Here is a 13,581-nt window from a genome sequence, read left to right on the forward strand (position 1 = left end):
CTAAGGCTCCAAATTACAAGCTAATGATAAATATTGATATTTTGTGATGAACATAATTTGAAGAGTATGATATATTGTTGGCGAGAAAAGGAAATGTTAATCCTTTGTCTCCCTCCTATCATCATTTAAAATTAATTTTATAGAGACTAGAAATATAAAGAAGATAAGGAACTACATTCTTTAAGGATTTGTAATTGTTCACTAAAAGCTGAGCAAAGTTTTAACGGACGTTTCATAACGCAATGAAATTTGGTGTTTGACGCATGAAAACAGTCTAAAGTATTGCACTACAACATGAAAGGAGCTCCATCTTATGATATGAAAACTATAATATCCAAAATTTTCAAAAGGGCCAATCAAAAGACTTATCTGGAGCTATAAAAAAAATCACCTTAGAGACTCAATTATCTAAAATGGCACTCCATCCATAAAATATTTGATTATTTATTTTGCAATGATACTGCTACTAACATAGCCAAATTGTCATTGCTATAATAAAACATTAGATAGGTGTTATATAATTAAGACTTAACCACATGCTTGATATCTTAGAGATGTTAAAATTTCACGAATAAAAATATCAAATTAATGATGTCTTTTGCTATGGTCCTGAAGCAGAAAAGATCAAAATAATGAAAGGATAATCTGAGAAAGAGGTAGATCATGGTTCAGGGAAAAGAAGGATGCTTGAATAAAAAATCCGTTTATATATGACAAAGGGATGTAATCTGGCATCTCGGTGTCGTGGTGTAGTTGGATAATTCAACTTGACTAATAATGCAAGAGATTTTCCTCCCTTTCCAACTAATTTCCTATGCCCATATTCCCTATCCCACTCAATTTTTCTTGGATACTGATGTTTGGGGGCCACCAGGCAAGCATACTTCAAACTAGAGTCCAAAGAGAGATCTAGAAAAGAAGATCGTCTTTGAACCAAGAGTAGTTCAAACGGAGACCTGCTCCAGGATTGCCTGAGACTACACTTCATGAAGGGAAATAAATATATGACGGTAAATGGGTGAAGAGACGCATGGAAGCGGACGGATGTCGGAGACGCAACAATGGGTCAGTTTGCCTGCAAACGGTCCCATAGTTTCCACCTCCTCAACATCGTTTCTTGAGATCAGTAATCCCTTAAGAGCCAGGGACAATGAGATTTTGTGAGTATATATCAATGTTCTTCTCACTTTTTTACCTCCCAACATCTTATGTATCTTGCCTCGGTAGATTGTTGTCCATGTAACTTCGGTCTCTGAACCAAGAAAGAGGAGCCTAAGGTTGAGTTTATCTTGTCCAACCTTTTCTTGATTTGCCTTCCACTACTTGTAGTTACTAATTACTACTTTATGGATATGCTGAGCTAGAAAATAAGCCACTGACTTCTTTAATCCCACTTCCTTTCCTCCAATTTATACCAGCCAAAGCAGCTCTCATATGAGCGATGGGATTGTAGAAGCAGCAACAGTCCAACCCATCAAAGAAGAAGACCATCGGCAGGATTTGGTGCAACCTCTTGAACATTTTTCCTCAAATATTCCGTCTTCATTGCTTAACAACACTGAAGGAGAAACATGTCCACCTTTTCCAATGCTGAATCACAGCGGCCATATATTATTATTTGATAACAGTCGAATTAAAAAGCCATCTCCTGATAGTTGTAGCTTTTCTTCTCAACAAAAGCACTTGGAAAAACCCATAACCTCTCGTATTACACCACTTAAGGTAAGTCTACAAACAATCTTGTGCATAGAAACCCAAAGAACTCACAACTACCATGCTATATCACTGTCTTCCAGGTTCGAAAAGAGAAGCTTGGTGACAGATTCGCCGCGCTGCAACAGCTGGTTTCACCATTTAGGAAGGTGGAAATATTCAGAACCGATGACTTTTTACGTGTTCCAAAACTAACTGATAAGTTGAATGCCACAATGATCACTCCTGTTCCTTGTTGCCACTAAACTAAAATCGGAATTCATTAATTCTTTGTATATATGAATCTTTTCAGACTGACACGGCCTCCGTGTTGGTGGATGCAATTGAATACATCAAATGTCTTCATGAGCAGTTGACTGTATGTTGGACCCCAGAAAGCTTTTAGAAACTACCATTTTGTTATAAATTATCATGAGTTGTTGATAAATGATGAATCTTACAACTTTCAATGGTAATTTCAGGTACTATGCTCTCCATATGTGAAAATGGTTTGTATCTTTTGCATATTAGAAATTAAATTTTAATTAATATCACCTAGGTACTTGAATGCTATTAATTTACACCAAAATAAGTGATAAAAACCAAGGTGATGATAACGATTAGTTAGCTGGTGTTACTGCTGTTAACCAAACTTGAGATCCACATAATCATGAGATGAAACTAAAACTGACCAAATTGCGATCATTAACACGACCCTTGTGTTTCATATCAAAAGATTTTCAAATTTCCTAAAGAAATTTGTCGAATTTTTCTCTTTGTTCCGTGCACAGTCTTGATAGCAATTTTGAATTTTCAGTCATGTATGAATATTTTCGCTCATGCTTTTCAGATCTATGAAATTAAAAAGGAGATGGGAGGAAAAGAAGACCTGAGAAGTAGATGACTGTGTTTGGTTCCCATCTCCACCATCTGCAATGCAGGAAGGACACCTCCATCAGCTCTTAGGACCCCGTACGTGGCTGGCAGAAGCTACTGGTGAGTACTCATACTTGCATGAGGATGTCTAGAGGGAGTCAAGTCTCATGCCTAACCACTGGTAATGTTTAATTAAACTGGAGAGCGCCTTAAGGAACTAATGCTTTCCAAAAGGAATACATGTACTCTAAGATGTGTTTAATTGTAGATTAGAGCAGAACAGGCGTTGGTTATTCATGAACATCGATCATAGCTTTTCTCTCCTCTCTTCTTCTTCAATTCTTCTTCTTTTTTATTTTTTTGATGGTTGAATTTCGCAGCTTTTATATATAAATTGCAGAAATGCTGGAAAGGTACGTAAGAGTTGGCTTTTTCGGAACTTCTGTTATTCTCTCCCTGAGACCAATTTGAAGAACACTAGCCTACCATGCATGGGACGAAATTAATGGAAAGAACGTAACATCTAAATTACTGTGTATAATAGGATATTACAAACGTGACATCTAATTACTGTACGTATAATAGGATATTACAGTTACGTCACTTAATTAGCTTAAATAAATTACAGAAAAATGCAAGCTGGGTGTAAAAATTAGCTTGTTGCACTTGCAGGTATATATGGATGTATGTTACCTAAACACAATTATATTCTTAATGTATACCTTTCAAGTTTCAACTTTTCTCAGCATATCCAAGGAATGCCAGCTAAACAACAACCCTCCTATAGAATGACCCATCACCCAGGTTCATCCCCATTACTAACTGGCGTGATTAATTATTTAGGTCGCAGACCTTGTTTCTCATTGATTCCAAGAGAGTTGTTCTTTTTTCCTTCCCTTTAATAATTTATTTTATATCTTGAGAGAAGAATTCTGAGGGAGATCATGTTCATTCCTGTTTTCCTTCTGGATGCCAAGATGGGTGGTCCAAACTGCCTTCTTTTTAAGTTTGCATCCATTTCAAACATGTATACGCAATCATGGTCCATCCAATCCTTCGACCTTAATCAACACATCGCCAATGAGTTCGACAGGAATCATTCAGGCAGAACAGCAAAACAGCTTTGTAGCATTAAAGTAGAAGTATGTACTTCCATTTGTTATTTTTCAACTTAAGCTTTTATTTTAGGAAAAACTATATAACCATATAGCAAATTGGCAACCACATCAAAACAACCCAAAGCTCCCGGTCTCCTCCACCTAAACACTAAGATTCTCCATAGCTTTCTCTGCCACGTACTGAATCAAGCGTGTGATGCTCAGATAGGAAGACCCACCCTCCTCCAGAGCCTTGTTTGCTTTCTCCCCTAACTCCTTCGCTCTCCTCCTCCTCTCATTCCCTTCCTCCCCTTCATCCATCAGCCTCTCTACAGCCTTCGTCAGCTGCTCTCTCTTCACCATCACTCCACCCTCCTCCCCTTTGCACCAGTCCATCGGCATTTCGACTCCGACCGCCACGCCGATCCCCAGAACCTCCACGATCAACTTCTCATTAAGGAACTGCTCGGCGAAAAGCGGCCAGGTTACCATCGGCACACCTGCGGACACTCCCTCCAGCGTCGAGTTCCACCCACAGTGCGTCACGAACCCTCCCACCGCTGGGTGCGACAGGATCATCACCTGCGGCGCCCACCCCTTGATCAAAAGACACCTCGAATCCACCCTCCCTTCTATCCTTTCCTCCACCCACTTCTCCACCTCCTCCAATGGCTTCTGACCCCCCCTGATCACCCAAATGAAAGGTCTGCTCGAAGCCAGCAAGCCGGCCCCCATCTCTCTCAGCTGCAAGGATGAAAATTTGCCCATGCTGCCGAAGCTAACGTAGATCACCGACTTGGGTTTCTTCGAATCCAACCACTTCAAGCACTGCTCCTTGTCGACCGTTGACTTATTCCCCCTCTCCGCCATGTCCGACCTTCCTTTGTTCTGAAGCGAGACCGGACCGATGGTCCACGCCTTCTTCCCCGTCGCCTTCTCGATGCGTTCCGTATATCCTGGCTCCAACTCATCAAAGCTGTTCACGATCACTCCGTCTGCCATCTCCTCAGCATCTCTGATCTCCTCGTAGATCTCCTGGTATGGGACGTCGTCGTGGAATTGCCTCGGTAGCTTCCACCTCGTCATCTCGGTCCGATGAGGCAATCCTGGCAAGATGAAAGAATCCGACATCGAGGGCATGGTCTCGTGGGTCTTGTAGTGGTGCAAGTAGTGGATGCTCAAGAGGGAGAAGCAAGAGTAGCCATGGAAGGCGAGGCAAGGGACTCCGAGCTCTCGACCGACTCCTTGAGCCCATGGGTGGCCGACATCGATGATCATGCAGCTCGGAGGGAGTGAAGAGCCGCTGCGAAGGTATTGCAGAAGAGGTCCTCGTAGATGCTTTGTTGCTTGGAAGAAGTTGAGGATCAAGTCACGGGAAGGGAGGCTGTCGAGGTTCTCGCAGCCCTCCGGGAGGCCGAACTCGGCGGCGGGGAAGCGGAGGGTGACGAAATGGAGGAGGCGGCCGGAGGCGGAGATGCGGTCGATGGTGGATTGGATGCGGGCCGCATTGACGGGGGTGGTGATGATGGAGACCGTCACGCCATGCTCGGCGAGTAGGCGGGCGATGTCCACCATGGGGATCATGTGGCCTTGAGCGAGCCATGGGATTAGAACAAAGTGGAGGTTGCCCATGGTGTTGTTTTCGTCGGTGTAAGGTGTTGGGAAAAATGCTTGGAATGGTCTAAAGATCTCTCTTTTTGACCCAAAGGAGGGAGGCTTAGAACTGAGAACGGACCAGTCAACTCAATCGAATTTTATTGAACATTCAGATAAGCACAAGAAAGAAGAGATCAAGGAAAGATAAGGAGGAAGAAGAGGAGAGGGAAAGGACGAGACACCAAGAGATCTTTGCAGCTGCAAATAAGTAGGCATGGAGGTGTTCCTTGGAACAAAAAGCAGCTCATTCCTTCGAATGGGATGCTTATTAATGCCAGCCATGGATTAAAAAATTCTTGGCGTTCGGCTGGACCAAAGATCAAGTTGCATGAGATGACGAATGTGCATACGTTCAGTGAACGTGGGTAAAGGAGTTTGTCTCCTAGTTCGACAAATAATTTCTCTTCTTCAGGTGGCTGGTGCAAGAACGGGAAGTTGACACGCAACTTATTTTAAGCCGCATTACCTGAATGAGGTACGCGTCCAGTTCGATCCGGGATAGGTAGGGACTTGGGCTACAAACGTCATATCTCGTCCTTCTTACGAGACCGACAAAGAGGTGCAGAGACGTGCCGCGTAACGGCCCTCTCGCTTTTGCTCCTCGATTAGATTTTTAAAGTAAAAAAAAAACATAAGTTATTGCAAGCTCTTCATGCACAGCCACTCGTACTGCGGTGGGCCATGGTTGAGTGAGCGCACAATAAATGGGACCGATGCACAATCAGTAGATGATTGATGATGTGCACCAGCATGATCGTGGGATAATAATTTCTCCCTTTAGCTTCGGCTCTATCCTGCAAAGCCAAAGAAGACTTGTTCTCCAAAAAGTAAAGGAAATACAAAACAGACAAAAAAAAACAAGCTGAAATAAACAAGAAACAGGATCACGGAGGGGAGGGGGGAGGAAGACTTGTTCTCTTTAATCTAATTCGTATTAAAAAAAAATAAAATGCATTTGATTTGCAACCGTAATCAAAATTGAAATGGCCATGTCCTTCAATAAATTTAATTTATAATAGAAATAAAAATTAAAATAAGATTTGTATATATATAACATAGATAAGAAAATATTAAATTTTGAAGAATTAAAATATTCTCATTCTCTCTGAAATCAAAATACGAATTTTTTAATTCAAATAACTTAAATAAGAATCACTCATTCTCATTCCATTTTAGAGTCCAACTCCATCTAATCAGATCAATAATATCACACCACCTGAACATCCTAACCAAATAGGAAAAAAAAAAAAAATTTTGTGCGCATATACATGCATGCGCGCACACACATACATATATATATCATCTTTTTTCTTTTTCTTTTTTTTACAAATGTATCCGTACCATCTAATGTCGCTAAAAAATAAATAATTCAAAATTAAAATAATTGAAATACTCTAACAGCTAGAGGCATCCAAAAAAAATTTAAAAAAAAAACTTCATATGAGCGTACACATAAATAGCAACTATGAAAGGTATTTATGCTATTTCTCATATCAAGAAGAGTAGAGACTCGACAAAATTTATTAAAAAATAATAAAAACTTGGCTAAGATTTGCACAGTCCTCCGTGACGCGATCAAATTGATAAGTCCAAAAAAAAATCAAGTACTATTTTCTTTAAGATCTTAATTTAGTCAAGTTGAAATATTAGATGGCCATTTTGGTAACTCCATTCTCCTATTTAATTTTGGCATAATTATCATTATTGAATCCATAACATTTATACATTCTTTACAATTTTGAAATATCCAAGTATATTAAAATTAAATTATTTATAGAAGTTTAGATCAATGAGATGGTTTTTAGTACTTTATGAATGGTGAGTTATTCATTTATTCAAATGAGAATTTCAAAGAGATATCATAATTTAATTCAAAAAAAATGATGTCAATATAAAATCATATGGTCTAATAATATTGATTTTTGCATCACCCTCCTGAATTTAGATTGATTGAATTATCTTCACTGAAATTGACTTCTGCCATGTGAACATATACCTCAAAAGTTGGAATTGAATTATTGTCATTTCATCTCAAAGTCCAACCAGCCTTTCATCTTCGCGCCACAAATGACCTGCTTACTCTTTGGTCAATTTCAATATCCCTTTCACCATAAAACATCCAAAACTTCTTATATACATATGATGGATAATGACTCACAGATCTACGATGGTCGATCATAGCACAGCCCTACATGTAAATAATGTCAGAAACTTCCTTGCACAACAAGAATCTAAGAGTGAAAATCCAGTTTCGCATTTCAAATATTTAATTTAGCAACAGGGGACCTTACACTGACGAAAACAGAATGTACAGTAATAACTAAGCCTACTGCATTGCAATATTACAGAAAGAAAATAGAAAAATTTTCCAGCTAGCTGCCAATCCATTCAGTTTTTGTCCATACCAAAATGTCCTCAAACTCAGCTGAAGACTGCTTGGTTCTAGTATTTGACATATTGGTAAGCGAAGTGTGCCATAACGCAGACTCCAAAAGTGCGACATCATTTAGTATAATATCTGCAAATCAGCATCCCATGTTTTAGTAAAAATGTATAAGAAGAAATTCTTTAAGAGCAAAGTTTTTTGCATTGAAGTCTATGGGAAAAAAGAAGGCTCCCTGGCATTGGTTGTGGAAATAATTAAAGCAGAATACACGCACCACTAACCAACGCATACACATAAGCTGCCAGACATCAAAGTTATCCCATTAATTTATGGATGGTCGGTGCATATAACAAATACACAATATGCAATCATAGCTCTAGGTCAAACGTGTATAAATTATTATGCCCCCAACGATGGTCGCTTTGTAACATTGTATGGAAGCAACTTGTAAGGAATGATTTAACTGTGTTATCTATAATGAAAAAATATAGAATAATTATCAGTTACCTCTATAAGAGCTTGGAGCTTGATGTGTCTTGCAACTTTCCAGCACTTGCGGGACCCAGTAATACTCTGAAAACTGAATATGGACAACCGAAAAAACGCAAAAGGTCTTGGAGTCCCTTTTCTCCACGCCAAGCATTCAGTGAATTTATGCGGTTGATGTAAGTTCTACCTTCATAGATATAATAGAGCTGCTGCCACAACAATGCACTTAAACCAATCTCCACAGGCAGGCATGCAAATGCCAAATAAATAAGAACAAAGCCTCTTGCTGAGAGGCGCAGCGCTGAGCTAGCTAAGGCCGCAATGATCTCCTTTGCTAACCTTGCACCACTCACATCGTGGAAGCCAGTTGAGCCAAGTGTTCTAAACTCCAAAGGAGGCCACGTATGAGACCCAGCAAATGATTTCATCAGGACAACATAAGTGCAACTAATGTGCAATGAAAAACCGGTGGTTTGCTGCTCCTACGCGATTGCCTATCTGAAGAGAAGGTAAACCATATAAATGGATCTGCATGAACTCCTGTTCTTATCATGATTACAAATGTGATGTAGTTTACTAGATTAATTAGTTTTCACTGCAACGTTACATTCATTTTAATTTTATACATGAACATATAATCAAAAAATATACAGTCAAGCAAATCTAAATACTAAAATGCTACCACAGTCATATGATAACCATAACCAAAAAGTCCCATCCATCTGTTCAGGAAAAACTATCTTATAGATCAAAATCTGCTCCAATCAAATGTTGCATGCTCTAATGCCTTTCTCAACCTCTAATTAGAAGATCATCTAGGTTAGTAAGATTTTCTCTACCATGAAAACTAGAGGTGAATATGGATCAGGTGCAGTCCATCTGGATTTGTTTCCATTTCCAAATGTATCCGGACATCAACGTAAATAGCACCAACTAATATCCATATCTTTATTTGTATCGATCAAAGAAAAGTGGATGATATACAATTATCATACCCGTGCCCAAATTTCCCATTTCATTTGCTATCCTATTTAATCTCTTATAGCTCTCACAAACTTCAAAGGGAACTGAATAACAAAATCAACGTCTTTGCTTCAATTTATCTTCCATATAGTGACATTTTTTATTTGATGACTCATAAAATTTAACTGTCCAATTTACTTCCATATTTACATCCATATTTACATCCATGTTCCCAATATTCGGTTTGTATCCATATATGTTTAAAACAAATATGAATATAAATTTGAGCATCCAATTAATGTCCATATCCATATCGTATTTGGCATACTGATATGGATATACTTATAGTTGATCCATTTTCAACCCTACGAGAAATGAAATCTTCCGTATAATTTTGTCTCTCTTCACATGTCCTAACAATATGTTTTATCACTTGGTACAACTCTTAAACTTCCTTTCTTGTACAAATATTAACTCTATCCAACTTAGTTATAAAGCATCTATAAAAAAATCTGACAAAAACAACACAGAACACCAATAGAAGCTCTCCTTGTACAAGGTAACACCTTATGGATCTTATCCACTGAATTTAAAAAAAATTCCCAACCTAGGTTCGTTTAGTGCAAAGCACTTCCAAATCTTGGGATGACCAAGTGACATCCAATTAATGTGTTGAGTCTTAAAGTAAACCAATCCCTTAAAGAAACTACGAGCAACTGCAATCAAATATTCCAGAGTCTGATAGAAATTGGAACAGCAGGAGACTTGCAAGTCAGATCTTTAAAGAAAGTTGCCAGAGTTAATCCCCTTCATGGATCCATGAAATGACACAGTAATCACATTTCCACTTCAAGAGTCCCTTTTCATTAATTTTGTTATTCACCTCAGGCCCATGTGCTGCAACATGTCATTATTTTATTTCTGTCTGTTCCACAATAAAAGTTTGCACTTTTGCATCCTTTTAAAAGCTGCCTCTATCTCAAGCAGTATTATTCTAAGTCTGTCTTCCATGCACTGATCTGTGCCTAACCTAACAGCTTCCAAAATATCCACAGGACCTATAAATGCACCTGTCCAAGCACAGTTATAAGATTCTAAGTTTATAATTATAAGGTGAGGAAAATGGGAAAGAAACTAGCTGGTCATGGTTAGATCAATCCATCATCTTCTATTACGATTCAGAAAAATTCAGTCCAATAAATTTCAACAGTGGAAGAAGGGGCAGTAAGTAACCATTTCACTTACAAATGGGCAATGATGATCCATGTCCAACACACACATTCTAAATGAACGGCAGGCTTTGGCTTTGCACGGTAAACACAAAAAGTGTAGTACTCTAGGTCACCTTTTGCCACAACATGAAAACTACCCCAGAATATGTTTGGTGGTGAGCCAGCAGACCTAAAGGCTGCCAGGCAGAAGCTAAATATGGTACTGACAGACAAAATGGCTGTTATTGTGGAGTGGAAAATCCCACAAAAATAGCTGACTGAGAAAACAACTGGGTATACCGCCCAAACACCAGCACCTGTCATGAATAAAAAGCCAGACAAAAAAATATACATGAAATAACTTAATGTAAAAACTGGATGCAGCATCAAAAAACTTAACATCCACATCTTGATGTTTCAAAAAAAAAAATGCAAACAAGAATTTACTGATCAAACATGTAAACTAAGTGAAGAAAGAAATGACTTTGCATCTTACATATCACAAATAACACGAAGATGAGAAGAATAGTAACAAAGAACCGGTCCCGCACAAGTCTCCAACGAGAAAAGCATATACTATCAGGTTTCCTCAAAGCTTTGTTTTCGTGAGTTATTGCTCCACACCATCCACACTTGAATATAGTTGAATCAGTTTCAAGAAAAAGGTGCAACCCACAGCCCCAACATGTTGTCTCATGATCCTCTGATATGGATGCAGTACAGTGCCCTTCCTACATACAAAGACATTTCATGTTTGAAAATAAGCTCCATTATATGAATGTACTTGTCATCATACATAAAAGAACTAACATCTTGAGCCTTGGAAGGCAATTCTTTATTGAAGGACATTAAAAGACAACCCAGCTAATGGTCAAGCAAGAATCAGCATTGAGTCTATTGTTAGCATACCAAGAAACTGGCTGTGCAAAGTCATGAGCGAAAACAGGGCAATCAAGTGAAAAAGTCAATACATTTTAGCTCAAGCATAATTCTAGATATCCCTTAAAAAGTAGTCCAAGCATGCAAATTTGGTTAAAAACAAATAAAAAAGTAAAAACTTGATTCATGCCTGGATTGAACCAATTAGCTAAGGAGACCACGTGGTTACTAGAAATGTACCATCTATGTTGTATTAGTTATTGTTCAATGTTATTATTTTCCTTTGTTTAATGCAGTGAAGTCTACATGCTATTGATTCTCTGATGAGACTTAGGGCTTGCCCTTTGGTCTTGGCCCCTTCTTTTTTCATATACATACTTTCGCTTTCTTATGATATTAATTACATTTTTTTTGATGGCTCAGAACAGATCATGTAATAGAACGTTCCAATACGATCTAATCTAAAATTATGTCTAGATTCCAAAACCATTGCAAAGCCAAATATTGACTACAAGATTTCAGTATTTTGCTGCAGTAAGACCTATGGAATAAACACTACGAGTTACAAACCGTTTGTGCATGCTACCAAGATAAAAGGGCCGATAACTGACATTTACACATTAGGCTGCAGAGGCCAACTCAAAGTGGAAATTACCAGATGAAGCCCCTGAAAATTTGGCATTCATCCAAAAAAAGTGTCTAAAGGCCACACCAATCTGCAATCCTAGTGCCGAATACTAGATGAGACCACAAACAAGACAAACCCATGTTCAGAAACAACATCAATGAAAAGTCAACATGAGATTAACTTGCTTGAAGGTAGGGTGCCTGACAAATTGAACTAACAAGAGGTTGGCAATGTCAAATAATTATCTCCGCTCAAACTTGTAAAATCCAACTGATTATATTGGTGAAACTAAACATAGGTTATATTAGTGGCCCTGGTCCAGTCAACAGAACTTGGTTAAAACTTTGACCAGTTTGATAGGTCTTACCTAGGTATTATGACCTCACTTGTTCCTATGCATTATGTCATCTTGGTCACAAACTGTCTTCGATACAGAATACAGTTATTCAGGCATTATAATCTATGCAATGCTCATTCAATATGTCCTACTCTTGTTTTGTCCCCAGCATTCTGAAACTTCATACAACATCAGCAGCCTTGCTCATGTCAACTCTCCAGCAAAAAAGCTCCACTTCATTCATACACTCAAATTACGTCGAATGTCTTCATAAATTCCTCGTGGACAAATAGACGTGTTCTAATTAATTACGAACTGTATTCCACATGTTAAAGGCTTCAAAAGAGAAATTACAACTCATTTAAGATAGGCGTGTCTTCCATAATCATGAAAACAAGATAAAAAAATAAAATTAGTAGAAGAAATCATTCAAAAGGAATTTATAGGGGGGGAAAAAAAGATTGTATAGGATCCAGGAGAGATTCTTATCAGCTCAAGAATCAAAAAGAAAGAAGAAAAGAAATAGGAAAATAACTGCAGGCAAAGCAAAAACCGCACAAACTTTGGATCACCCACGAATTACACGGCGAACACTGTGGATTGCAACTTTATAAAGAGAACAAAAAAGTCGAATTTCCAGTAGTTTTCCACCGCCCAAATATGGTAGAAACGCAAGGAACCAAGAGAAAAATATCCACAATCAAAAGCCACAGCTCAGCTAATTAGATTCTCGATCCTACATTAGTAGAGAATTGAGAAAAAACACCATATCAATAGAACCCTTAAAGGAAGACAAGAATAGAATCCATAATCAGAACCGCAGAGCACTAAAGGAGCGAGAGAGATGATACCTTGACCGTTTGCTCATCATCCATTGGATGTTCTGGGGAAGAGATTCTCGCGCCGTTTTCCGGGCAGCTGGAATTCCTTCTACGGGAAGTAGGAAAAGGGAAAGGAAAGGGTAGGTTTCCAAGCAGTTTTTTTTTTTTTCCCCAAAGTTTCGAAGGAGATTTGCCGGATTTTGAATTTGGATACGTCCTGCTTGGTTCAACTCCGTTCAGTAAAATATTTTCGATTTATTGGATCATTTGAGTCGGGCAGGTCATACATGATCCAAATCCACCACAGTCCATTCTTCTGCACTTAAATTGAAAACTAATAAAATGTAGAACTTTCACTACTTTATTTCTAAAATACAAATTGAAAAAAAAAGGGTAACAAGTTAAAAATATAAAAAGAATATTAATTTGCAATTTTATCAAGGTTTCAAGAATCAAGTTCCGGAGCAGGTCGGATTCTAGATGGATCCGATCCATTTACAGCCCCGGCTCCACCCGATTCATTATCGGGTGCGGGTTATATGGTGA

General features: G+C 38.5%; 2 protein-coding genes and 1 pseudogene across 8 annotated transcripts; 1 reads left to right on the top strand and 2 right to left on the bottom strand.

Annotated features, from left to right (window-relative positions):
* The first annotated feature begins 823 nt into the window (after positions 1-823).
* On the top strand, positions 824-3,532 carry LOC105055414 (transcription factor bHLH153). Of its 6 annotated transcripts, none has more exons than XR_012135697.1 (7): positions 824-1,160; positions 1,419-1,722; positions 1,797-1,862; positions 2,006-2,071; positions 2,175-2,201; positions 2,543-2,688; positions 2,949-3,532. XR_012135697.1 is itself a non-coding variant. In XM_073246298.1 (7 exons), exons 3-7 carry the CDS (start codon positions 1,435-1,437, stop codon positions 2,594-2,596), a joined length of 501 nt encoding a protein of 166 aa, XP_073102399.1. In that variant the 5' UTR covers positions 1,022-1,160; positions 1,228-1,277; positions 1,419-1,434; the 3' UTR covers positions 2,597-2,940. The 6 variants fall into 6 exon arrangements, 4 of the variants coding, with proteins under 4 accessions (XP_073102397.1, XP_029123317.2, XP_073102398.1 ...); XR_012135698.1 differs by having other exon boundaries at positions 2,969-3,532; XM_073246298.1 differs by lacking the exon at positions 2,949-3,532 and adding an exon at positions 1,228-1,277 and having other exon boundaries at positions 1,022-1,160; positions 2,543-2,940.
* Positions 3,533-3,690: 158 nt separating this feature from the next.
* Positions 3,691-6,116, bottom strand: LOC105055415 (UDP-glycosyltransferase 73C5-like). Its single transcript, XM_010937217.4, has one exon. It carries the CDS (start codon positions 5,295-5,297, stop codon positions 3,828-3,830), a length of 1,470 nt encoding a protein of 489 aa, XP_010935519.1. The 5' UTR covers positions 5,298-6,116; the 3' UTR covers positions 3,691-3,827.
* A 1,437-nt stretch (positions 6,117-7,553) lies between these two features.
* LOC105055416 (protein S-acyltransferase 11-like) lies at positions 7,554-13,258 on the bottom strand (annotated as a pseudogene). Its single transcript, XR_012135699.1, has 5 exons — positions 13,066-13,258; positions 10,867-11,101; positions 10,405-10,687; positions 8,215-8,694; positions 7,554-7,839 (listed from the first exon to the last, which is right to left on the bottom strand). The product of XR_012135699.1 is annotated as a protein S-acyltransferase 11-like (transcript).
* Positions 13,259-13,581: the final 323 nt, after the last annotated feature.

The sequence above is a fragment of the Elaeis guineensis genome, chromosome 12 (genome assembly GCF_000442705.2).
Source record: "Elaeis guineensis isolate ETL-2024a chromosome 12, EG11, whole genome shotgun sequence".
Lineage (NCBI taxonomy): Eukaryota > Viridiplantae > Streptophyta > Magnoliopsida > Arecales > Arecaceae > Elaeis > Elaeis guineensis.